Source organism: Branchiostoma lanceolatum, chromosome 13, assembly GCF_035083965.1.
Source record: "Branchiostoma lanceolatum isolate klBraLanc5 chromosome 13, klBraLanc5.hap2, whole genome shotgun sequence".
In the NCBI taxonomy this organism is placed as follows: Eukaryota; Metazoa; Chordata; class Leptocardii; order Amphioxiformes; family Branchiostomatidae; genus Branchiostoma; species Branchiostoma lanceolatum.
The window spans coordinates 9,141,998-9,166,039 of NC_089734.1; the positions used below are offsets into that span (position 1 = coordinate 9,141,998).

Sequence of the window (24,042 nt, forward strand, 5' to 3'; positions counted from 1 at the left end):
TTTGGTTTTTGATTGGCCCAAACAATGCTGTATGGAACTGACTGTTTTGTATTGATTTGAATAAAGAACTTGTGTGGTGTACAAAATTAAGTGCTCAGTATATTGTGTTAACCTACTTGAATGTGTTGTAATAACTATCATAATGATTAGGTAAAGTGGTTATTTTTATCGTGAATAAAGTGACATAGAATCTTCCCTTCTGTAATGAGTTGTTAGTAGCCACTCGCCATTATTTTGAATTTCGCGCCATTTAGGGTCAAAGTTCATACTCCCATGACGTAGGAGCCACACCTCCAGACGCATGCGGACTAACTCGAGCTCCACTCGACTGATGTTGACGTTGCGTTGGCTATATCCCATTTCAGCGCCAAATTTCCCTAGATTTTGACACTATTCGTCATTCTCTTGATCACATTTCAATTCTCATTGCGTCAGAGACGACATTTTTACCGAACTGAGGAGGTTTTATGTGTTTTTGAGGTAATTTAGTGGATCGAACGGTCCGCTCTTTGCGCCAGCTGTACTGAGCGAACAAAACATTGTCACGATCTTGGTCTCTAAATCATCGATCGTCGCACTTTCCTCCTCCATCGTCTCAACCCGGGATCCTTTCCTGGCACGACTCAGAAGCAGGGCGACATGAAGATAGACATTCACAACCACATCCTGCCCGAGAGGTGGCCAGATCTGAAAGAGGTGAGATCTTTTATTTGTGCAAATCCTGTGAACTCTGAAGTTGGTCAAGGACATTAATCAACCAGTATATAATTGTGACCACATGCTTATTGTTTTGGTCTCATATTAGAAAAATAAGATGTCATGATGTAGGTGGATGCTTGCTTACAGTTCCTTGGAGTCGTCCTAGTGACACTTATGGCAAACTGATTGATGGTCCGTTACTTACACTAGTCCGTTACACGTGTAATAAATCACGTGCCACATCCACAACATGTGATCATCACTAGTCCTTGGTCAGCATCACACCAAGTAGCTTCAAAACATGAATGTTATAGACTGAACCCAAATAACTGACATTGATATCTTAATTCTAAAGGTATTGAACTGTAATGTTACGGCACATTCCTCCACGCCAGGCGGCCAAGTCAACGTTTGATAATTTGATACTACTGACATCTACAAAATTGTATTTGGGTGTGGAAACATTTATACAATACTGTTGGACAAGGTTTTGCTGAATACAAGTGCAGGGCTGCCATATACGGTATCAGACATAGGCAGAGACTGCAGAGTCAAAATTAGCAAGGGAGTGAAGATGTGACCAAGACAACCAAGTTCTCTTGCCAGTGGTACGTCACCCTCCCCACAGCTAACAGGACAATATATATATATTAAGTCCCAATATATGCATAATCTGCATAATGAGCAAGTTACTCGTGGATGGTCTAGGTCAGAGCCAAAACAGTCATCATTTGTCATTGACATAATGCTTCTAGGTTGCAAAATATGATAATGTAGTATTGATATGGGTACACTTGTTTCTATGTAGCCTGAGTGCCATCCTATCTTATTTACTGAGGTTCCAATACACGCTCCCTCACAGACAGGGAGTGAGTATAGGAGCCCAGGTAAACTAGATATAATGGCTCCCATGTGCATGTGTAAGGTTAGGGACATTTCAATATTGGAAAGGGCAAGTGCTGGCAAAATCATTCTTCTTCTTAGAAGTTGGATGATCATCATAAATCTTAAAGGAACTAATTGGCTACTGCACTTAAAGTTATTATTTCTCAAGAATATTTTCCCCTTTTGTTTTTCAGAGATATGGCTATGGAGGGTGGATCCAGCTCCATGACCACTGCAATGTAAGTATAACATCTTATTATTCTTAAGAAGGAAATAAGGCCACATTATATATGTACATGAATCAGCGGAATATTCTGTATTTTGTGTCACTTGTTCTAACAATTGCAACTACCTACATGTACTTTGTATTGAAAAAAAATTTAACCTTCAGAAATCAGAACTATAAACAGGGTTCTCGCCAGGGCAGTTGAGCGTAGGGGGCCCCTACGCTGTGATTTGGATTCTCTGTGCTGTGATTTTGGCCCCTATGCTGTGTTGAAACAAAGCGTAGGGCGTATTTTCTTTTGTTTTGATGCAAAAGTAAAAACTTTTAGCTTTATTTCACAAACTTTAGCACTCAAAATGCAGGAAATAGTGTCTTTGAGAGTTTTAAGGTTCACAATTTTCAGGGGGAGGATGCCTTGGACCCCCCAAAAGTATCCCAGCCTACAGCCCTAATCTGTAGTGCTTGCCATGTGGCTTTGCTGCACAAAGATGCCCCAATGCTGTGAAAAAATCCTGGTGAGAACACAGATATAATTTGTTTATCTAAAAGCAATTTGCAAGGTGGCATGGCTGCACTACTCTTGATAAACCTGAATCATTTTCTTACCACAGGGCAAGGCTAACATGGTGCGTGATGGAAAGCTGTTCCGTGTTATCGATGAGAACTGCTGGAGCCCAGAGGCCCGTATCAGGGAAATGGACGCTACAGGTGAGTACTTCTCTCATGTTGGATTCCTAACTGCTAACTGCCTTGCACAAGTGTGCTACGATATGTAAATCATGGAAGACTATGAGGTTAATTTAATACTAGTAAATGAACTGTCCTAGACTGATGATAAAATACATTCCTTTTGTTGTACTTTGCTGCATCTGTGCATTGAAAGAATGGAACCGGTTGACAGTTTTCTTGGAACACAAGTAACAGAAAGTTTCTGCTGTATTTCTGTGGCTGCAGGTGTGACTGTCCAGGCCTTGTCTACTGTTCCTGTCATGTTCAGTTACTGGGTAAGTAGACATGGTATTATCACATTCTTATCCAGGATGGAAGTAATGATACTTTTTCTACAGGAGGTATGAAGGAAGATACTGTTCTTAGATAGAGATACAACAGTGTTTTGACTATTGTTTACTTTTGTCAATGTCATACCAGTCTGATACTTGTATTTCTTGGAAGTCACTAGAGCTTAACGTAAATGTATCTATTACATTAATGGCCTTCTTGAGTACAAAAGTCTCAGATTTTCTACTTTTTATGGTGAATTCTTTGAGTTTTAAGAGGTTGGATGAATTTTTGTTTCGTTGTAGGAGAAAACACTTAAATGTCACAGGTATGACAGATAAATTCAGCCACAATGTTGACGATAACCATTTTGTCATCAAATTTCAGGCAAAACCAGAGGACACCTTGGACTTGTGTAAGATCCTGAACGATGACATGGCACGTATAGTCAACAAGTACCCTGACCGGTTCATCGGGCTGGGCACCCTGCCCATGCAGGCACCTGAGCTGGCTGTACAGGAGTTAAAGCGTTGTGTACAACAGCTGGGGTTCCCTGGGGTCCAGATCGGCTCCCATGTCAACGACTGGAACCTGGATGCACCAGAACTGCAGCCTATCTTTGCTGTATGTAGTATTTTTACCTCCATGAAAAATTGGAGGTTTAGTTTTTAGTCTATTTGTCTGTGTGTGTCATGCATGAGTGTGTTTGTCTGTGTGTGTGAGTGTGTACGCGTGTGTGTGCATGTGTGTGTGTGTGTGTGTGTGTGTGCATGCATGTCCTGTGCAATATCCTAAGATCCTGTAATGATGTTTGTTACTATGTTTTCTTTGAATTCTTCCTCGTTGTTTCCTGTTTCCTTTGCTTGGGACAAACCACCAAAACCTGCACTTTGCGCTCTCTTATAATCAGTATGTAAGTCATACACAGGTGTGATACACCTTTTTTGCATGTATGTTTCAGGCAGCAGAAGAGTACAACTGTTCTGTTTTTGTGCACCCCTGGGACATGGAGCAGGGGGGCCGCATGTCTAAGTACTGGCTGCCCTGGCTGGTCGGTAAGTTAATAAAGGACAAACACTTTACTTGAGCTTGCTGAATTGATCCTTTCTTCCTTGAGTGTTATATCCTGTACTGACTATTGGGAAATGGACATAACATCTCTGACAACTCCAATCTTTTTAGATAAGAAGTTTGTTAACTTGGTAAGAGTTTTATATGTTATTTCTGTACGTGATATACAGCACTCACCAGTCCTCTGACCCTTCTCAACTTGAAATGTCTTTCAACTTGGTAGGACTTCTACAGAACGATTTCTAACCTATAACAGGTACTTAAATATGTCATCGGTTTGCACATTCTATCTGTTGCACATTTATCCTATGGTATGGTTAAAGAATTACACACCTGTATGATTATATTTACAGTTGTAATTAAGGTGTTGGAATAAACGATCCTGTTCTTCCGTGCTATCCAGGTATGCCGGGGGAGACGGCTACAGCCATGTGCTCCATGATCTTCGGCGGAGTTCTGGAGAGACATCCCAAACTCAAGGTGTGCTTTGCACATGGAGGTATGCCCACATCTTTCATAGTTTATACCCAAAACATGTACGCCACATCTATGTAAGATTCTAACAATATTTTTAACATTGTTGATGATGCCAGGTTATTGTCATTGAAATCATACTTCTCTCCTTGTAAAAAGCAGACATGAAAATGGTACAGTTAATAACTAAAGCCGTCTTACTAGTAATACTGTAGTTCAGAAGGAGCCTCTAAAACACAAGCAGAAAGAATATGTTCTCAAATAGATGTTTTTATCCTGAAGATGGATATGATATAGATTTAGATAGTCCATTAGTTATACTCTTTGTGTTGGAGATAAGGTCTAATGGATTACGATATCATTTACTTATTAAAGTAATGAATCCAATTTTCTATTTCTAAGAGTCACTGTTGTTTAAATCAGGTGGTGCCTTTCCCTTCACCATTGGTCGTATCGAGCATGGCTTCAATGTGCGGCCAGATCTGTGTGCGGTAGCCAACCCACACAACCCTCGCAACTACGTCGGGCAGATCTACACGGACTCCCTCGTGCATGACCAACGGGCGCTCAAGTACCTGGTGGAGACCATTGGCGAGGTACGTGACACGGAATATGCTACTTAATGGATCCCACGGGTTTTTTTTTTATGTTTTAAGCAATGACAAAGGGATACTGGTAAGGAAGGGCGAGGTTTAACCTTAAGCATACTGAAGGAGCCGTTTGGCACCAAATTCCCTATTGGTTACAGAGTTAGACAGGAGGGAGAAGGTTAAGCAAAGAAAATAGTGCATTTAGTGATTTACTCTAAAGTGTTCTCACTGAGATTGGTTAGTAAGGCAAAATATGTTTCACTAATGATAGAAAGCCATGCCAATTTGCTTGCTACTCAAGAATGACTCATATTGAGCATATTGTTTGACACGTTTCCAGGATCGTGTTGTGTTGGGGAGTGACTACCCCTTCCCACTGGGAGAGCACCATCCCGGCAAGCTTATCGAGTCTATGCAGGACTTTGATCTAAAGCTGAAGGTACACAACACTTAATAGATTTTGTACTGTATATATGTACACTACTATGACAACTATGTGGCATACTGTAGCATGCATGTAGTTTGTGATTTCAAGCTCCCCCTTCTGTTGTTGTATGTTCTTTGATGGGTTTAAAGTGTGGGTGTTCTTTAGCTCAAGGCCATCAGGTCCCTCCCAGTAGCATGCACGTGAGAGTTCATAACACCAACCACCAGACCAACATAACCACCATGACAGGATTAGAACTCATGACTTTGTGGATTTGAGTTAGATTGCTTACAAGTAGAATGCAGCATGCCACTGATAATGCTGTTGATTCGTCGGATAAATTCTTAAGGTTTTATACTGAATTGTTTTCCCATTGTCTAAGATTGTATCTTATTACTTTAGAGCAAGCTGCTGGCTGGCAATGCGTTGGAATTTCTCGGCGTGGATGCGAGCAGGTTTGAAAAGCCAACAGCGTCGTCTTCCCTGGAGGCCATGGAAACGTGAAATGTGTACCTGAGCAATCTCTTGCCTTGTAGTTGTAGTACTATAGTTATGCTAAAGACTTCTGCACACAACTAAAGCAGTGCTGGCTCTTTAGATAGATTAGATGTAAATTTTTGGCTCAACTCTTTTGCTTATGGCTTGGAAAGAAACACACAAATTAAAAAGAAAGACATAGTACCTCAAGATATGATTGGTGAAGAAAGTAACTTAACTTAACTGAAATATTCATTATTCTTGTACTCTTGCCAAAAGTGTTCGAAACTGCTTTGTTTGAGTTGAAATATTTGTATGTTGCAACAAAATGATCACTGCCTGGTGTGTTAATGTATGTAATGCCCATGGCATGTGTAACTGAATGTTGGGAATGGGTGGTTGCTGAATGAAGATACAGTATTTTGGGATGCTGTATAAATTGTGAAATCTAAGTTACCAACAGTCCCCACGGCTATTTGTAGACTTTTACATGTAGTTATCACTTAACTGTAATTTGAAAGTACATGTACATGTGCTAGTGATTATAAAACCATAATTTGCTTGTTTACCAAGCCTTTGTAAAAGCCATGCATTAGTTATGCTAAGAACGTCTTTAATGTTTGTTTCAAAATCACTCTTTTCAACATCCATGTAACACGGGTACAGTACTTAGCAACAGCAAAAATGACAAAAAAGAGAAAAAGGAATAGCATGTCATTGTCTGTGTCTTACAGCAAACCGCTTGCCCTTAATGTGTACAAGTAAGGTTAAACTATTAATTAAAACTGAGCTATGTACCAGCCTGAATTCTTAGTTGTGTTGCTATCATACAGAAAAATACAATTATACATCTTCAATAGAGCAAGGTCAGCACCAAAGCAACTTTTAAGTTGTACTTTAAAAAGTTCAGACCAGGCTTTAGATGTGAAGAGAAGATGGTGCTAGTCAAGAGAATATTATTTTCCAGTTGCAGTGACATGAAACATGATTGATTGGTATTTAGTAGTATTTAGTGTTACCTTAAAGCATTTTCTGTTTGAATCTAATCTTCAGTTGATGGTCATTTGAAATACATTTTGATAGATATGCCATCAAAACATGTTACAAAAACTCCTGTAATCCATGATTTATTCCAAAAGATGAGGAAGAAGTTTTATTTCATGTACAGTAAGATGTATTTGAATTTGGTTGTAGTACTGTGGTGTGACCACATCTTAGGAATAGTTCAGTTTGATATTTGTTTTGCGTAATTTAGTGAAATGTTTGCAACTTAGATATGATACAGTTTGTACTTGAGCAGATTTAACAGCAATGTATAAAGACTTATTAAGAACAAAGTTTTAGAGGCAGGACTACCTACTGTAACAGCTTTTTGGCAAAATTAAATGTATGGGCGAACTTTGGGTTACTTTATTACTTCTGATGTCAAGAGATAACAATAAAAGTAATATTGTGATTTCTCTATAATGTTATAGGTCTATAATCTGCAAAAGGAATATGTTGTACTTAACATGACAACTTCACCTTTTCTGTTTTATAATCTTTACCACTGTGGTGCAGTGGTTTGTTACTTTTCAAAGAGAATAAAGGACATAGATTGATAACAGTTCAAGGGTTTCATTGTCTTTATTGAATTTGTACCTTGAAATGGCTGGGAAACAATGGGAATAACTTGATGTGGTCAAAGAACTTCTAGGTAGTATTTCTAGGTAGTCCTTTAAAATGGTTGTTATTTTCCGGAATTACCTGGAAAATTTAAGAAATGGCGACAAAGAGCCTGTATTCAATCATCTTCTAAGAGTCTTTCTGGTCCCACATGTCTCAGAATGAGAAACTTGAGTACTTAACGATCCATTGTTGATACATCCATGATAGCTGGGTAGTCAGAAAGGGCTTCAAGGTCAAGAATAGGAGCAAGAAAGAATGGGATCTCAAACCCCATAAGAGCCCATCTTGTTTCGCCAGTCGCAAAATGAACAAATCTGGAAATGAGAGACGCTTTGTTAGCGAGATACGGGCCTTGTCGGAACGGGCACCAGAAAGCGGGAGTGTGATAGGGGACGAATATCCGATTTCTTCATTTTATAAAAAGCAAACTTTTGACATAGTTCTGCGTCCGTACTGCGTTCTGCCTGGCAACTGCATTTTGGTGATGGCGTTGATGCAGCCACTGGCACGTTCAACATGTCCATACCACCGAATGCAGAACCTAAGTGTTTAAGGTTGTGTTCACGTATCTAATGTTAATATCTTGTCTATAGGTCCATATAGTTGTGTCCAAAAATCTTATGTACTGGCCATTACTCTGATCTGATGAAACGTTGACCAAAGAGACTCGACAGCTATAAAAATAAGTTTGGATAGCAGGCTTTATACCATATGTGCATTAGGTTCTGGATATGTGCTTGTTGAGACAACATTGATGACTGATTCTGATAGCAGTTCTACATTGTCCCAATGTCTAAGCCTTGCACAGTGAAACAGCAACAATCACAACTTAGGAATGTATGTCTTTATTCTGATTATACTCTGTTAACCAGATGGGACAACAAAATCTCTCCACTGTTGCACTGTTGAAATGTTAATGTACTAACAGTTGCACAGTGACATACCAGAAGCAGATAATTTGTCTCTATCAGACTCCTTGGGCCGCTGAAAAAATACAAAATATTGGCCAAATAGAATTTGGCAGAGGCATCAGAGTTGCAAGTTGGCAACCCTGGTTTTCAGCAGCTCAAGAAGTCTGTTAGAGACTAGTCACAAATCTAATTCATCACAATTTCAGCAAGACAAACATTGTACCAGGTGCCAGATACAGGCAGCTACGAAGTGCATCTCAGTTAACTGGATCACTCTATTCTTCCTCACAACTTCACATTTTCATCAAAGTTCTTCTATGTTGCTTATACTATAATTTTCATTGTCTTGGTCAGTGTTTTTTTGTCTTTTCTCTATTTTGTAGTGTTCACATCTTGCACAGTTTAGACAAAATTCAACTTCACAGAAAAACGGAAAGGCTGAATAAGTTTGTCTAATAAGATTGAAATGCTGAACAGTGTGAAAAATACACACTTGTACACTATGAAACCATTCCAAGCTAGAAGAAGCGTTCTAGTACCCTACATCTGCATTGGTTACAGTGTTGGGCAGCAAGGAGAGGGTTGAATGAGCAAAGCATTCATTGAAGAATTTCCATTGTTGTCTCCTTCTCATAAATACATGTACCATGTAAGTCTTCTTACGGCCATTCTTTTTAACTTGACCCTTTACTGATTCCAAACAACATAAAATCTTGTCCATGCAAATACAATGACAATGATGATACAAATATCATATAGAGTCGATTCCACATTACCGAGAGGGTGTTTGTTGCCTTTTGTTCTAACATTTACAAAACCTTTGTAACAATCTATGTGAGATAAGTAACTGTTAAGAACAATTTCCAACATTCATGTGATGTTCTAAATATTTTCTGCTGTGTTCCAACAGGTTAAAAAAAATTCAACATTGAACACATTATTTGTATTAGTTTCTAAACTGTTGCAACATAGATTGATCATTTGTTTGAACATGTTCCAACATTCTACAAAAATGGTATAACTGGGTCAGTGGGCTGGGAACAGGCCAATTCACACATCCCTTCAAAGTATAGGGGATTAGGCCTAGGTGCCACACACAGACACCTCAAAACAAAAGAGTTGCCTGTGTCCAGACGTGAAATCTAAAAATATACAGAGGCAGACAATAGAGCGTGATTAGCACCTACTTTTATGGGGGCAATATCCCAAATCTACCATTTTGAGAATGATACAAAATGTTGGAACATGTTCCAACAGTGAAACAATCACACAGATGTTTGGAACTTGTTCTAAATAAAGAGATATTTGTGCAAATACTTTCATACTATTTCCAAAATATATAGATGAGTTCAGACATGTTCAAACTTTCATTTCCAATTGTTTGAACAGTCTGGAATTATTTTGACTGAAATAGTCTTTTCTCTAAAATTGTTCAAACTTATTAGCAATATCATCTGAAAACCCTCTCGGTGACATGGAATTGACTCTAGTCTCCTTGCTCTCTTTTCATACATTCATAGTCGATCTGTTTTCAGGTACAGATGAATAATCCTTGCATTTTGTAAGCAAAGATGCTTAATGTGCTTTTAAGCAAAGATGATCTTCTTAATGTATTTTTAAGCAAAGATGATCTCCTCCCTGTGTTTCTAAGCAAAGATGGTCTCCTCCCTGCGTTTCTTAGTGAGCACAGTGCCAGGTTTGTGCTGTGCATCGGGATGATTGGCCAGTTCGGGAGGACAGGTGGAGACGGGGCTGTCCATGATGGTTTGCTTCAGGTCGTACATAACCGGCCCGTCCGAGCTCGTCAGGAACGTCACGGCCTTCCCGCTCTTCCCAGCGCGACCGGTACGGCCGATACGATGGGTGTAGTCTGTGGATCAAAATGAAAGTCATCAGAAATGTCCACCCAGATAATAAGATATGCAACAAACCAGTTACTCAAGCAACTGGATAGATTTTGTAAATAGTCACTAGTTTCAGGTAGCCTCTACTACCTTTTGTCAGTGACTGGTCAGTGACTGGGACAGTTACAGACAAAAGCTAGTGGATGCTACCTGAAATGACTGACCATTTATAAAATCTATCCAGTGGCTTGAGTATCTGTTTTCTTGTGAAACTCATCAGAATTTTATGTCTGCATATTTTGCATTTAAGTGGACTCTAAACAATGGCATAGACTACACAGCACTGATCATTTAGCTAATCAACGCTTTAGGGGTCCAATCATACATAGGTCTATTTGACAAATTGTGTAATATTTTCTTGAATTCTTTACAAGGGTCAATTTACATCTATCTACACTGTACAAGTTATTCAAGACTGTTCAATGACTTTACCTAACCCTTTTTGATAGTGGCTTTTTTGACTACAGCCTTCCAATGTTTTTCTTAATCCTGAAAACATTTGGAAATGGTAGAAAAGATTTTGAACGTCACCTTCAATGTTCTTGGACATGTCATAGTTGATGACCATGGATACGTCCTGGATGTCGATACCACGCCCGGCGACGTCCGTGGCCACCAGGATGTCCTTTGCGCCCTGCTTCAGGTTGTTCAACGCAAACTCTCGCTGCTCCTGACCCTTACCTCCGTGGAGCGTACAGGCGTTGAACTGGGGTCAAACACAGAGGAACATCATTTTTCTGTAGCATTACAATTGTTTCAAACTGCGAAATCAAATCCCTGTGAACTTAAATGCATTTAAAGTAAATAGAAAAAAAGCTTGTAGATACGTACTCCCATCTTCTCCAGCGACCTGGCCAGGACGTCACAGCCCTTCTTCTGGTTCACAAAGATGATGATTGGCGGCTCGATGCCACTGTTCAGGATGTGCTTCAGCTTGTTCCTACAGACAGAGGAAAGGAACATCAGTTACAGGGACACTAAAAACTAGTACGATGAAAATTGATGCCCGTGCGGATGTCATACATATGATAAAGTCAGCGTAGCCTTAACAAGACAACCAACTAAAAAGAGGACATAATTTGAAAATTGGTACTGAATTAGTCAAATCTTACTTCTTCTCTCCTTCCTTGACCAGGTACACAACCTGTTGGGTGCGCTCGGTGGGTTTGCCGTAGGATCCGATGTACACGACCGCGGGTCGGCGCAGGTAGCTACGGGCCAGGCGTTCCACTTGCGGAGGCATGGTAGCTGTGAACATGACAGTCTGGGAAAAAATAAAATATGTCAAAAATTACTTTAAGGTCTATCATTGGATGCAACATTTGAAGTTCCTGTGCAGAATGACACTTAAAGTTTGTAATACATATACATGTACTGTACAATCGTTTCATGTTTTTGTAGAAAGGTTAAGTACATGTACAACATAATGTACATCAGATTCTTAAAACATGTTTGCATAGCATCGCACAAGTTTAAACTGCTTAACAAGTTTAACATACTGCTGTAGCTAATAGGTAGTTGGTACATGTCAAACCTCCAGCAGGGGAAAGGCTAAAGGTTTTTGTATGACTACAGGTACAACTGTTTGGACTGCCTTACCTGTCTGTACTTTCTCTTGGTGGCAAAGTTGGCCTTCAGTTTTTCCACATCCTCTGCCTCCTCAGTGTCTGGTTTCTGGTTGGTCACAGGGAGATACTCCAGAATCTTCTGCACATCTGGCTCGAATCCCATGTCTATCATACGATCAGCCTGGAAATGGGGTGGTGCAGGTAGAAATATGTGAGGATTCATCCAACTATACATGAAGATGTTCAGTAAAATATTTGTTCTTGTTTGTCCACTATTAATACAATAGAGTCATGCACAAAACTTTCCTCATCCAGGACCCCATAGCACTTACCCAGTTATGAACAAATAGGCACACTACTAACCTCGTCCAATGCCTTAAAGGAATACTTCTGTCCTCTTAAATCACATGGATATAGCACATAGCTATGACCATATATGTACACTACAACTCTTACCCATTACAGTATAACTACACCCTTACCTCATCCATGACCAGATAGGTGCACTGATTCAACACCAGGTAACGGTTCTCCAACACGTCGATCAATCGGCCAGGTGTGGCAATCACAATCTGAAAAGGTAAAAGGTAATTCCTCAAATAGGTTTATTTTGCAGGTTTATTGTACAGGTACAAGAGCAAATGGTGGGTTACAAACTCCTTATATTTAGATAAAAAGTGTTGAAATCCAGCAACTTCCAAGGCTACAGCCAGGATTACAATAATTTGTTACTGTAGATTTCTAAACTGATGTGAGACAGAATCTTTGTTTGAAATACTTACTTCACATCCCATTCTTGGTTTAAAGCCCTGATCTGCACGAGACAATAAACCGATCACAGCCACCATTGTTTTAAAAACTTACGTCACATCCCATTCACAGTTTAAAGCCCTGATCTTTAGGGACAATCCACCAATCACAGCCACCGTTGTTTTAAAGGCTTACGTCACATCCCATTCTCAGTTTAAAGCCCTGATCTTCACCTGATAATCCACAAATCACAGCCATCGTTGTTTTAAAGACTTACCTCACATCCCATCCTCAGTTTGAAACCCTGATCTTCACGTGACAATCCACCAATCACAGCGACCGTTCTGATGCCCAACTTGCGGCCGAACTTCAGCGTCTCTTCCTCGATCTGCTGCGCCAGCTCGCGAGTCGGAGCCAGGATGATGGCGTATGGCCCCTGGTCCGCGTCCTCGTTACGCACGATCTTCGGGAGGGACTCGATCCAGATGAGCAGTGGGATGAGGAAGGCGAGAGTCTTTCCGCTGCCCGTCTCAGCCACGCCGATGATGTCACGGTTCTGTAGACCAATGGGAATGGCCTGTCTCTGGATTGGAGTCGGTTCCTAAAAAAACAATTTGCAGGTTAGACTGAAGGAACAATTGAATAAAAAGACTCTTTGTACACAACAAGTGTTTATTTAGCCGACGTTTTGGTGACTGCCTGTCACCTTGCTCAGAGCAATTCTGACTGGTTCACTTTACACTGCAGGTAAGGTGTCTCTGCTTATATACTAGTACTATAGATGCAGTTCTAAAATAAAGTATTTACAAACATACAGAGAAACTTAATGCTGCGTTTTTATTCAGTAACTTACCAACCTGATGAAACTCTTCACGAATGTAAGAACAATTGTGAAAGAAAGTTGAGAAAATTTTCCTGTTTCCTCAAGATTCAACTGGTTGCCATGATTGAAGACACACCCACCTTGTAGCCCAGGTCCTTAATGATATTGTCGATCTCGTCCGTAAGCGACGCCTCCTTCCACGTGCGGAGCGGGTTGGGGATGCGCCCGCCCTTGGTGGTGATGCTGTAGTCCTCGCGGAAGATTCGCCAGTCCCTCTCAATCATCTCCTCCTGGGACTTCTGGGTCCAGTGGCGGTCGTCCCACTTCTGCTTCTGCTCCTTCTCCTTCACCTTGTTCAGTCGCTTGCTGCAGACATGACAGTTAGCCTGATTAAATCACGTTTATAGCAGCCCACCCGACAGCGGAGTTTGCGTTACACAGACTATGAAAAATATCACCCTGATATCATTTTGATGAAGGCAGCAGAGCAGCTACGAAAATATTGACAGAGAAAAATGCAGGGCTGTGTTCCAAAGACAGTATGATTTACCCAATGCATATGATAACTGTAAACAAATCCACATAAAAACTCTTATGAAATATAGCAATACTTTGCCCAGCAAAACCAATTCAAAGCAATTACTTAACCGTTTGACAACATGCAGAACAAATTGAACTGAAAAGCCAACGTTTGCTGGCAAAGGCATGATATTTCCCTCCCAAAACAAGTATATTTTTCTGTGAGGTTAGGAAATATGAGACGGACACGTTTTACTGCCTGCAGATCGTCTACACTGCAAGTAAAATCTTTCCAAGAAAAGACCTCACATAAAAACAAAAACCAACTAAAAATGAAGATCTTACATTTCCTGGTCCTTCTCCTCCTTGGTTCGTCTCTGTTCCATCAGCTCTCCGTAGAACTTGGACTGGTCCTTGATCTGGGCCTATAGGATAAGTCATGTCCAATGTTCAGTCAGAATCCCTTCTGCCAACAAAAAACTGTATACTGCGATCAGGGCTCTCTTCAGTTCTACATTTTTCTCTATCCTTTCAGCTTATTGGGCAAAGTGCTGTGTCAAACTGAAGGCCGAAGGAATATAAGAGATCCAGGTATGTGCTTGAACATGATTAAGTCCTAAAACACAATTTCGTGTATTGTTAGGGACATGTTACAAATGGCTTGATCTGAATTTTTTTGGCACCATTGACAATTCAATGAAAATAATATGGAAGTTTTTATTATTGCCAAACTAAGGGGATGGAATGCATGTCATTTTTGTCCAGATCTAGAGCAGCGAAATTCCATCCAGAGATGGTAGGACAGGTGCTGGAGAGAACTTAACTGGGTGTGATGGGATTCAAACTAGTGCACTTGTGATCCAAAAGTAGGAGAGCTAACCACCAGACAATAGCATTGTTTCCTTATCTATACAGTGGCCAGTACATACCTTCAGGTCTATGCCTGCAATGTGACCTCTACCAAACATCTGAACACAGTGTTTTTCCTTGTAGCTGGAAGGAAAAAGAAAACACTAATTTAATTATCGTTGTCTATCTAGAATTCCTTTTTTTTAACATTGTGATGTGTGTGTTAAACTTCCATACTCTTTCCTAAATGCTGAGTGTTGAGCTTTACAAAAGCAGACAATACTCATCTTGGAAGTAGTTTATTTACATGCAGTGCTGTTTGTCATGTAACAGTAAACTTACACCTCAAAATCTATTCAATCTGAGCCTCTCAAATAATTACCATTTACAGCTTTCCTTTGAATTCAGTTTGGTCAGTCTGAATAAAGGATTCCGTTGGGTTTTGTTACGTAGTGAAATGTTATGCATAAAACTATGCTCGTATGTTACAGCATAGGCAAATAGTAGTGGACAACCTCAAGTCAACCGTACACACTCATGCTTCAGAAAAGATGCTGTAGCCGCATAGTTGCCGTTTAGAACTTTAATCAAACCCACACCCAGTTTCGCGTTGTGTGTGGCTGTCTCGATAGTTAGGGCTCCAATGAGCACAAGTACTGTGTGTCCTGGCTTTTCTAGACCAAGTGCAAAATGCGGAAGGTGACTACTTAAGACCTATGTTACAGCATACTTACATGGGATTGTAGTCCACAGAAGTGTCCTCGTCTGCTGCCCAGTCGAACACGAACTTACGGTCGTTCAGTCTGCGGACACGTCTCTTCTTCTTGATGATGCCAAGGTATCTTTCCTGAGAACACAAAGAGTTTAAAGATTCACAACTGCTTTGACAAAGGCTTGTTTTGTACATGGTTCGTTTCTGTACACGGTTTGTTTTACATAACACTTAATAAATCAAGCAACTTGACAGATTCCCCACAAGAGTCAGATGTTTCTGATTGCATCCAGTGACTGATGGAAGATAGTGGACGCTATCTGAAATGCCTGACTCATCTTTTAGAGAATACATCCAGTTGCTTTTGTATCATGTTATGTTTTACCTGGATGTCTAACCTTCATTGAAATTGGTTTCTTTCATGGTCATAATGTTATATATCCATAACTGTGTCCTATCCTAGTTGGACTGGAGTTTTCCCAACCAACTTGATCAGACACCAATCAAATCTCACCTTGATAGCATTAATCTCTTTCTCCTTGTCCTTTTCCTCTCGAACTTTGGAGCGTTCTCCCCCCTCTGGTTCCTCGTCTCCGCGCTCCCCGCGCTCCCCTCTCTCTCCCCGTTCCCCGCGCTCTCGCCGCTCCCTGCGTTCCCGGCGCTCCCGCTCGTACGAGTCGTCTGCAGAAACAGCATGTCTTTGTTCAAGACTCTGATACCTGCCTGGGGGCATTCTGTCAGTAACTGTGTTGTGTGACAGGAGACAAAATTTGTTACATCCATACAGGGAAGGTTCAGACATGCAACACAGGCAATGCAAGGAGAACTATCCTGTCAAAAGCTGTTTTCCTGTAGTGTCACAACAACATTACATCTTTACCACAACAAGCATCACTGATACATGTGCTAACATTTTATTTCTTCTTCTGTACATATTCCTGCTCAATTTCTATATTCTATCAATATTGCTGCTACTGTACATGTATCAAGATAGGTACAGCCTACTAGTACATTGGATTTCCAGGGCACTTACAATGGAATTTTGGTAAACTTTTCATGCAACATACATTGTTTTACAGGTACTTATGATTACATGTCATCTTCTAAAAAAGCATACATTGAATGTATTAGATTGTACAACAAAAACATCACATTTCAATATTTTTAGTTTAAATGATTGCAACTTTCAGTAGCTGTTCTTTTTAAATCATCATTTTTCCTACAGTATAATATGGCAGTACTTCAGAGAGTTAGTAGTGAGCTCCAGTCATTACTCCAAGGCCCCTTACCCATGGACTTCTGTCCCTGATGAATGAAGTCCATGCGTTTCTTCCTCTCTTCCTCCTGAACCTGTCGTTGTTGTGCCACCTGTTCCTGCCGGCGCTTCAAGGCAAGCGCTGCACGATCTTCCTTACTCAAGAACTTAGGCTGAAATCCAGGCAGAGAGAGAGGAATTATACATTAACTTTGGCGTTAGGAATCACATACTGCTGAAGAAGCTGAACACTTAATTTGTCAAGTACTCTTGCACAACAAACTCCGGACAATCTAGAAATTGCCTTGTGCAATTCAGGGTACAGCTTTCACACTATTGCTCTTTTCACTCTCAATAGTTGTCCTTAAACTGTACATGTATTCAACACCATGTTAGAGGAGATGAAACAGAAGAAAATCTCTAGAAAAAGCCTTACTTTTGACAGGGCTTCCTCCTCTGCCTTCCTCCGAGCTAGCAGCTCCTCCAGGGACAAGGGTTCCTTCTTCGCTTTGTCTTGTTCGTCATCTTCTGGATCTTTCTTCACACTGGAAGGGTAGCACATCATGTACTAGTGAGTGAAATGTTTTGGGGGAACTACAACACTTGATAAATAAAAAACAAATGATAGGACCCAGGATTTATACTGCAAAGAACTCAAATCTAACAGATAAGAGCAAAAATACAACAACCTATCCATATGATTAATACGTTATGTGTATAACGTTACATGTATATCGGGTAGATTCCAACATCTTATCAGTAAGAATAAGACATAAGAACTCATGTGTTACATTGTTTTGAACACTTAAGGCATCATAAAAATACTAACCCGAATTTCAATCTTAAAAATTCTTCTCCATTAGAAAGTCACAACATGATTACCATATAATAACTTAATCTGTTGAAGGTCCATGTTCATTGTTTATTCACAAGCCAGCACAAAAAGTGAATTACATATAATATAATATCTGAACAAAAAGTACTTAAATGAGCTGTTTCAAAGCTGTTTCTACATGTAGCAGCCCTGTTCATGACACATGATTACAATAAAATGCTGAGAATCAACTACTAGTACAGAGAAAATGAGAAGGATATAAACTCACTCTTTCTTGTCCCGAGATGACTTGGAGGAACGGTGAGGTGACCTACATGTAGAATGGTAATTTTTTTACTAAAGATAAACAAAATAAACAATGAAACTCTTTCCGTCTTCATGAAAAACATGCAGTTGGCAGCAAAAGGCATTGTTCTACAATACAAGCTGAGACATACCTGGAACGAGCTCTTTTCTTGTCTCTGCGTTCGCGAGATCTGGATCTCTTCCTGTCACGATCACGGGAGCGAGATCTTTTCCGTTCCCTGGATCTGGACCTCTTGCGCTCCTTCCGGTCAGGAGAGCGGGACCTCTTTTTATCACGATCACGAGACCGTGATCTCTTCTTCTCTCTGAATGTGAGAAAACGAATTTAAAAATATGAGAAACAATGTTGAATAAATCTACAAAGTGTTATAAGCCATGCACAAAAATTGTGAGTGAAACAAATAATATATTAAAAGATAACATTTTGTTGTAAGAAATGCATTGAAATTTCGAAGGTAGTGATTGATGGCAAATAGCTTTAACAGTGATTGCATAATCATTACATGTTACATGATTGTAATTTGTATATATCGCTCTTTACGTACAAATTATTAAAAAATGTATGAAAACATTATGTTATGATTTTAAACATGCAAATCATCTAAATATGGATTCACCTTCGTTTCTCTACACGGTCTCTGTCCTTCTCCTCCGTCTTAACCACCTTAGTCTCCCGTTCAGGAGAGACACTGTCTGAACGTTTCATGGCAGCAGTGTCCGATCCGCTAACAATTCAGCTCAAAACTTGCTCGGAAAAATCAGCTCCTCTTTCAGGAGTAGGGGGAGGGGGGCTGAGATGAGCTCCCACTTTCACGGAATTTTAACCTCAGCAGACTTTCAGAAACGCCAGCATGTAAACTAGAACCAAGCTCACACCTAATTCCTGTTTATATCACGAGTGCTGCACGCCAAGTGAGCCTTGCGTGTGCAGAAATATCACAAAAACCTCCCAGTTTTGTCAAAACGCGGGACTTACGTCGCCATTTTGGTCAAGCAGTCTACCCAGAAACCTTTGCGCTCTGAGCTGAAAAAAAGTCTAAATTTTCGCGGATTTTCTGACAAATCTTTGAGAAATTTAACATCCACCTCCACACTGTTCATATGTTTAACAATATCTGCGACATTTGGTCAAAAAATCCCTCATATTTCCACAGAACACGGTGAAAATTGACATCATCAAAGTTTTCGTGGTGTATGATGGGATAGAAATATTTTGTGCAAAGGAAATCATGGCTGCCCTGGACGCGCTGTGGGAGGATAGAGACGTCAGGTTCGACGTCCCGCCTCAGTAAGTACTCATAGATGGTCGGCTTTCACAATGGCGGTGACTAGTACTAATTCTAGACTCCGCATAGAGCTGTGAAGGTACTCGATTTGATGTGTAGATAGCTAGATAGCTGGTGGAGTATATGATATGGGGAGGGGGGCGTTTTTGTATGTTTTCTGACACCTGTTGTTTTGTTTACTTACAGACAGATGAGGATGAGACCGGGGGAGGTAGGTCAACTACTGAACTTAATAGATTAAGTTTGCTCTTGGTATGCAGATCGTTATGTAATTGTTGATTTGGAAGGTTTTTACACAAAGTCATAACTTTGTCATATGATGTTATGAATATTATAACTGTTTCTCCAATGAACATTGAATATAGAAGGACAGCTAGATTCATGGCCTTTTGGTAAACTTCATTTTCATGCTTCAGATTTTGATTGATCGACTGGACTCTATAGAAGACACCAAAGGAAACAATGGAGACAGAGGTACAGGGACTGTGTTATTTTGTTATGATACTGCAAATGCATAGACTTCTTGTAAATTGATGCCCATTTGTCAACTTGGGGCCAAAAATTGATATGACAGCAAATAAATGGATAAGAGGTAATCCACACTGGCTAAGGAGAGGGTTTCAGTGATGAGCTAAGGGTACTTAATGTCTCTATTTTGTTCTTAAGGTCGACTGATGGTGACCAATCTCAGGATGATCTGGCACTCCCAGAGTTTACTCCGAGTCAATCTATGTAAGTGGAATTCAAACCCTGAACTTGTTGAAGGTGGATCTACATTTCAACGAGCTGTAGATTTAATTTGATATCCGAAATGAACATCTGCATCATACAAGTACGTGGATGTTTTCTTTAGATATATAGTGAGTAGTGCGTACAGAGTCCACTATTAACATAAATGACAATGGTGTTTAAGTTGTAGAAGATTGTAATACAACTCTGGAGAAAGATGAAGCTACACTAGACTACATCATGATTATAACATCTTCCATGATATATTTTTTCTCCCAGCTGTTGGATACAATACCATCATCACAATATCCACCAGAACAGCCAATTCTGTAAGTTGACTGCTTTTCAATATCCTTATACATGACTGATTGTACATCATTTACTTCACAATCCAGTAGGTCTCTAAGATGGTTCAAGGAATATTATGACAGGTAAAACACTTGAGAAACTGTGACAAGTGGTTAATAATCTGTTGTAATTTGGCAATATTTACTCTTTTGTCCATTATTGAGGAGAAATGTGTGTTAATTACATTCATCTTTTTATTCCCAGAAACTTCGAGGCCAGACAGAAGCTCTGTACATCCTGACCAAATGTAACAACACCCGCTTTGAGTTCATCTTCACTAACCTGGTCCCAGGCAGTCCTCGCCTCTTCACTTCAGTCATAGCAGTGCACAGGTACAACTCAACTCTGGAAAACCCACAGTCTAGTCTGTTCTTTGTAGACATTCAGGATTGTGATACTGAGTAAAAACAGCTGACCATTTCTATAGTGAAACCTCTTCAGAATACCATGAGCCAAAGGAGTGTCTATAACTACAAGAGGATGGTATCCGGGGTAAACTTTTTGTATAAAGCAATCGTAGAGATATAAGTTCTCAAAAGCAGTGCCATTCTTCACTTGAAAGTTCATCTGTGTTGGTAGATGTCCTGAATTAAAGTTGAACTGTAATTGCCAACACAAAAATTGGACTTACCCAAATTTTGTCAAGGAATGAGCAATTCACTGCTTCTGTGATGTCATGTTAAACAGATTTGGTGAGCTGTTGATTATATCATATCAGTGCTACTCTTCATTTTGACAGTAAGTAATAAGTGAATGATTTAGTGGCTGATGAGGTGGAGTTTTCTTACTCCAGGGCATATGAGACGTCTAAGATGTACCGTGACCTGAAGCTGCGAGGAGCTCTGATCCAGAACAAACAGCTGCGCCTTCTGCCTCAGGAACAGGTCTTCAACAAGGTCAACGGCGTCTGGAACCTCTCCAGTGATCAGGTGGGTAGTTAAAAGAATTTGATTATTGAAGTACCTTTTGGTTTTTTATTGCATTTGATGGTCTCAAGCCTCAAGCTTCAAGCCTCTCCATGTAAAAGAACCTAACAAACTTATTGAGAAGAGTATGGGTGACCTGGTGTGCTTTACCAACTACGCAAGCTGTAGCACCACTTTTGATTACTAGTACCTGAAAATTATACATTGCCTCAATTGAGAATGCTTGCTTTATCTTTCCTGTTAAAAGTAGCTCTGGTATGAAGATTTATGAGTGCCTGTTATTATATTGATGTAATTGTTGTTGTTGTTGATTATCTTAGAGGGAGCTAAAATACAGGTGATCTGTCAAATATATGATAGATGACAAAACTTGTTCATTGAACGGGCCAAGACACAACCACATAAGCATTTGTACTGGAGCATGCATGATGATGTATATGATCAAAAGTTTTTAGACAGGTGTTCCTTATTACATCTTTGAAGACATCTTCTAGACTGTATGTCATTACCCATGATGTTGGTCATTAATTCAATGTTAAAAATCATGTTTATTTTCTGTCATCATATTTTGTAGGGGAACCTGGGAACATTTTACATCACCAACATCAGGCTGGTGTGGCATGCTAACATGAATGACAGCTTTAATGTCAGTGTGCCATATCTACAAATGGTCAGTTCATTTCATTCTCACATTTCTAGGCTACTGATTGGTTACTATGAATGTCATGTGAGTCTGAACTAATCATGTAGACACTTGCATGGTGACAGGTGATTCAATGCTGAGAAACTTAATCTTTTACAGTTATAGTTATAGATGTTGAATTTGTATAGTTCCAGTGTGTCATTGTAGGCTTTGCATCTCTTTCTGCTTGTCATTTTCTATCTGATTAAAATCTTAAGAAATAGCTGCTTGTACATCTGTATTATAGCTTAGGTTCGATGTAAGCCATTATTTAAGAACATACTGAAGGGTGTATCGCCACACATTAATGAAAGAAGATGCATCAGAAATTAAGTATGTTAACTGCTTGACTAGTGAATTGGAATGACAATTAAACACTGGTCACTCACTGGGTGCAGCTCAGTCTTACCCATGTTTGTATGTGTGTGTAACAGAGGTCGGTGAAGGTGCGAGACTCCAAGTTTGGCCTGGCTTTAGTTCTGGAGACTTCTCAACAGGTTTGTTACTTTTTGTCTTATGTCATAATTTCTCTCATTTGCATATATATATTTGGGGCTTTTGAAAAAAGCACCATGTGACATGTCTTACCTCAATAAACTGAAACTGAAATGTGAATACAAGAAAAGTGTCTCACTTTCTAGTTATAATGGACTTGCTGTAGCTGTAGCTTTACCTGAGCCTGTTGAAAAACATGTTCTTTTTTCTTAACTTCTTTTCTTTAGACACAAATTACACATACTTGATACTTCTAATACACGATCCCTTCTTTTGACTCCAGAGTGGAGGATATGTCCTGGGTTTCCGAATTGACCCAACAGAGAAGCTACAAGAAGTAGTGAAGGAGATTCAGAGCATCCACAAGGTCTTCAGTGAGAACCCCATCTTTGGGGTGGAGTTTGAACTGGAGGAAAAGGTATTTTGAATAGATTTATGTAATAGAGAATTGCATACAATTTAAAAGTCTGATTACATTTCAAAAATGATTTTTTTCCTAAAGAAGACAGTCCTGGTACAAACAAATATACTTGCTAACTAAGCTTACCTGTTGGTTGCAGCCCCAGCCCCTTGAGGAGGTTACCCAGGTTGTCCAGTTTGATGACGTGGAAATTGAGAATGAGGGACAAACAGACGCATTTGCTGTAAGTTTTTCCTTCCAACATTTCTTGAAGTAATTTGTATGCAAAACATAAACAAAATGGACTTTTAGTAGTTGTAAGAATGTTTATAGACCAGAATATTTGACCAAGGTTATTCACATTATTATATGTACTGAATTTGCTTGTATTTTTTTTCATCAACCCAAACAGGCATACTTTGCAGATGGAGATAAGGTATGTACTGTATGTCTAATTTCACAGTTCTTGATTAGGAGTTCTGTAGGCATGACTTGGATGAAATTTATGTGATTCTGTCCATGACTCACACCTGATTGCTGAGTTTCTGACATCTTTGACGTTTCAGCAAAAGGACCGAGAGCCGGTGTACTCTGAGGAGCTGGGACTAGCCATCGAGAAACTCAAGGATGGCTTCACTCTCTCGGGGTTGTGGGAGGTCATGTGATCTGGGAGGTCATGTGATCTAGGAAGTCAGGTGACCTGGGAGGTCATGTGACTCATAAAAGCCTAGCACATCATGTGACCCTGGCGGTCATGTGCTGCTTGTGAATTGTTTCATCAGAGAAATCTTGGAGAAATGTAAAATAGTATGTACAGAAGATAGTATTTTTGTGCAGTGTATGTGGCCTTACTATATTGTGTTGTCCATATTGGTGTTGTGTATGAATACTATATAGTGGTGATATTAGATTGTTCTGTATCCATTTAGAATTTCGAACCCAGGATAGCTGTGGAATGAAAAAGATTTGTTTGTATTTGTAGGTCCATGAGAAGTCTCTTGTAGAAAAGTGTGGCCGCAATATGTAGGCAACTAAAGATGTATATGTGAAATTGGACTTGAATTGTGAATAAATTAAACTGTTCTGCACATTGAAAGTGTTTTCTACTGTGTCTTGCTGTTACTGTGCTTTACCCATGTTCCTTGGTGTATTGTTGTATCCCATTTTGACAGGTTGCATGATCCAAAGCAGGGTTTCAAGTCCATGACATGAACTTTTGGTATTTTGT

At 39.8% G+C, this 24,042-nt stretch overlaps 3 protein-coding genes across 4 annotated transcripts; 2 read left to right on the top strand and 1 right to left on the bottom strand.

Annotated features, from left to right (window-relative positions):
- Nucleotides 1-293: 293 nt before the first annotated feature.
- On the top strand, nucleotides 294-7,452 carry LOC136446906 (2-amino-3-carboxymuconate-6-semialdehyde decarboxylase-like). Its single transcript, XM_066445559.1, has 10 exons — nucleotides 294-696; nucleotides 1,779-1,823; nucleotides 2,422-2,518; nucleotides 2,765-2,814; nucleotides 3,197-3,433; nucleotides 3,771-3,864; nucleotides 4,284-4,379; nucleotides 4,778-4,950; nucleotides 5,285-5,383; nucleotides 5,774-7,452. Exons 1-10 carry the CDS (start codon nucleotides 640-642, stop codon nucleotides 5,873-5,875), a joined length of 1,050 nt encoding a protein of 349 aa, XP_066301656.1. The 5' UTR covers nucleotides 294-639; the 3' UTR covers nucleotides 5,876-7,452.
- An 893-nt stretch (nucleotides 7,453-8,345) lies between these two features.
- On the bottom strand, nucleotides 8,346-18,961 carry LOC136446904 (probable ATP-dependent RNA helicase DDX23). Of its 2 annotated transcripts, none has more exons than XM_066445556.1 (17): nucleotides 18,566-18,961; nucleotides 18,080-18,253; nucleotides 17,911-17,952; nucleotides 17,244-17,352; nucleotides 16,842-16,980; nucleotides 16,067-16,233; nucleotides 15,575-15,687; nucleotides 14,921-14,984; nucleotides 14,337-14,416; nucleotides 13,613-13,838; nucleotides 12,927-13,250; nucleotides 12,382-12,471; nucleotides 11,931-12,080; nucleotides 11,444-11,595; nucleotides 11,163-11,271; nucleotides 10,863-11,037; nucleotides 8,346-10,297 (listed from the first exon to the last, which is right to left on the bottom strand). In XM_066445556.1, exons 1-17 carry the CDS (start codon nucleotides 18,652-18,654, stop codon nucleotides 10,074-10,076), a joined length of 2,427 nt encoding a protein of 808 aa, XP_066301653.1. In that variant the 5' UTR covers nucleotides 18,655-18,961; the 3' UTR covers nucleotides 8,346-10,073. The 2 variants fall into 2 exon arrangements, with proteins under 2 accessions (XP_066301653.1, XP_066301652.1); XM_066445555.1 differs by having other exon boundaries at nucleotides 16,067-16,296; nucleotides 18,566-18,960.
- A 179-nt stretch (nucleotides 18,962-19,140) lies between these two features.
- LOC136446907 (Bardet-Biedl syndrome 5 protein-like) lies at nucleotides 19,141-23,910 on the top strand. The gene is made up of 13 exons (XM_066445560.1): nucleotides 19,141-19,236; nucleotides 19,421-19,445; nucleotides 19,651-19,708; nucleotides 19,901-19,966; nucleotides 20,243-20,292; nucleotides 20,516-20,643; nucleotides 21,105-21,240; nucleotides 21,812-21,907; nucleotides 22,354-22,416; nucleotides 22,698-22,832; nucleotides 22,975-23,058; nucleotides 23,227-23,250; nucleotides 23,381-23,910. Exons 1-13 carry the CDS (start codon nucleotides 19,178-19,180, stop codon nucleotides 23,477-23,479), a joined length of 1,023 nt encoding a protein of 340 aa, XP_066301657.1. The 5' UTR covers nucleotides 19,141-19,177; the 3' UTR covers nucleotides 23,480-23,910.
- The last annotated feature ends 132 nt before the right edge of the window (nucleotides 23,911-24,042 follow it).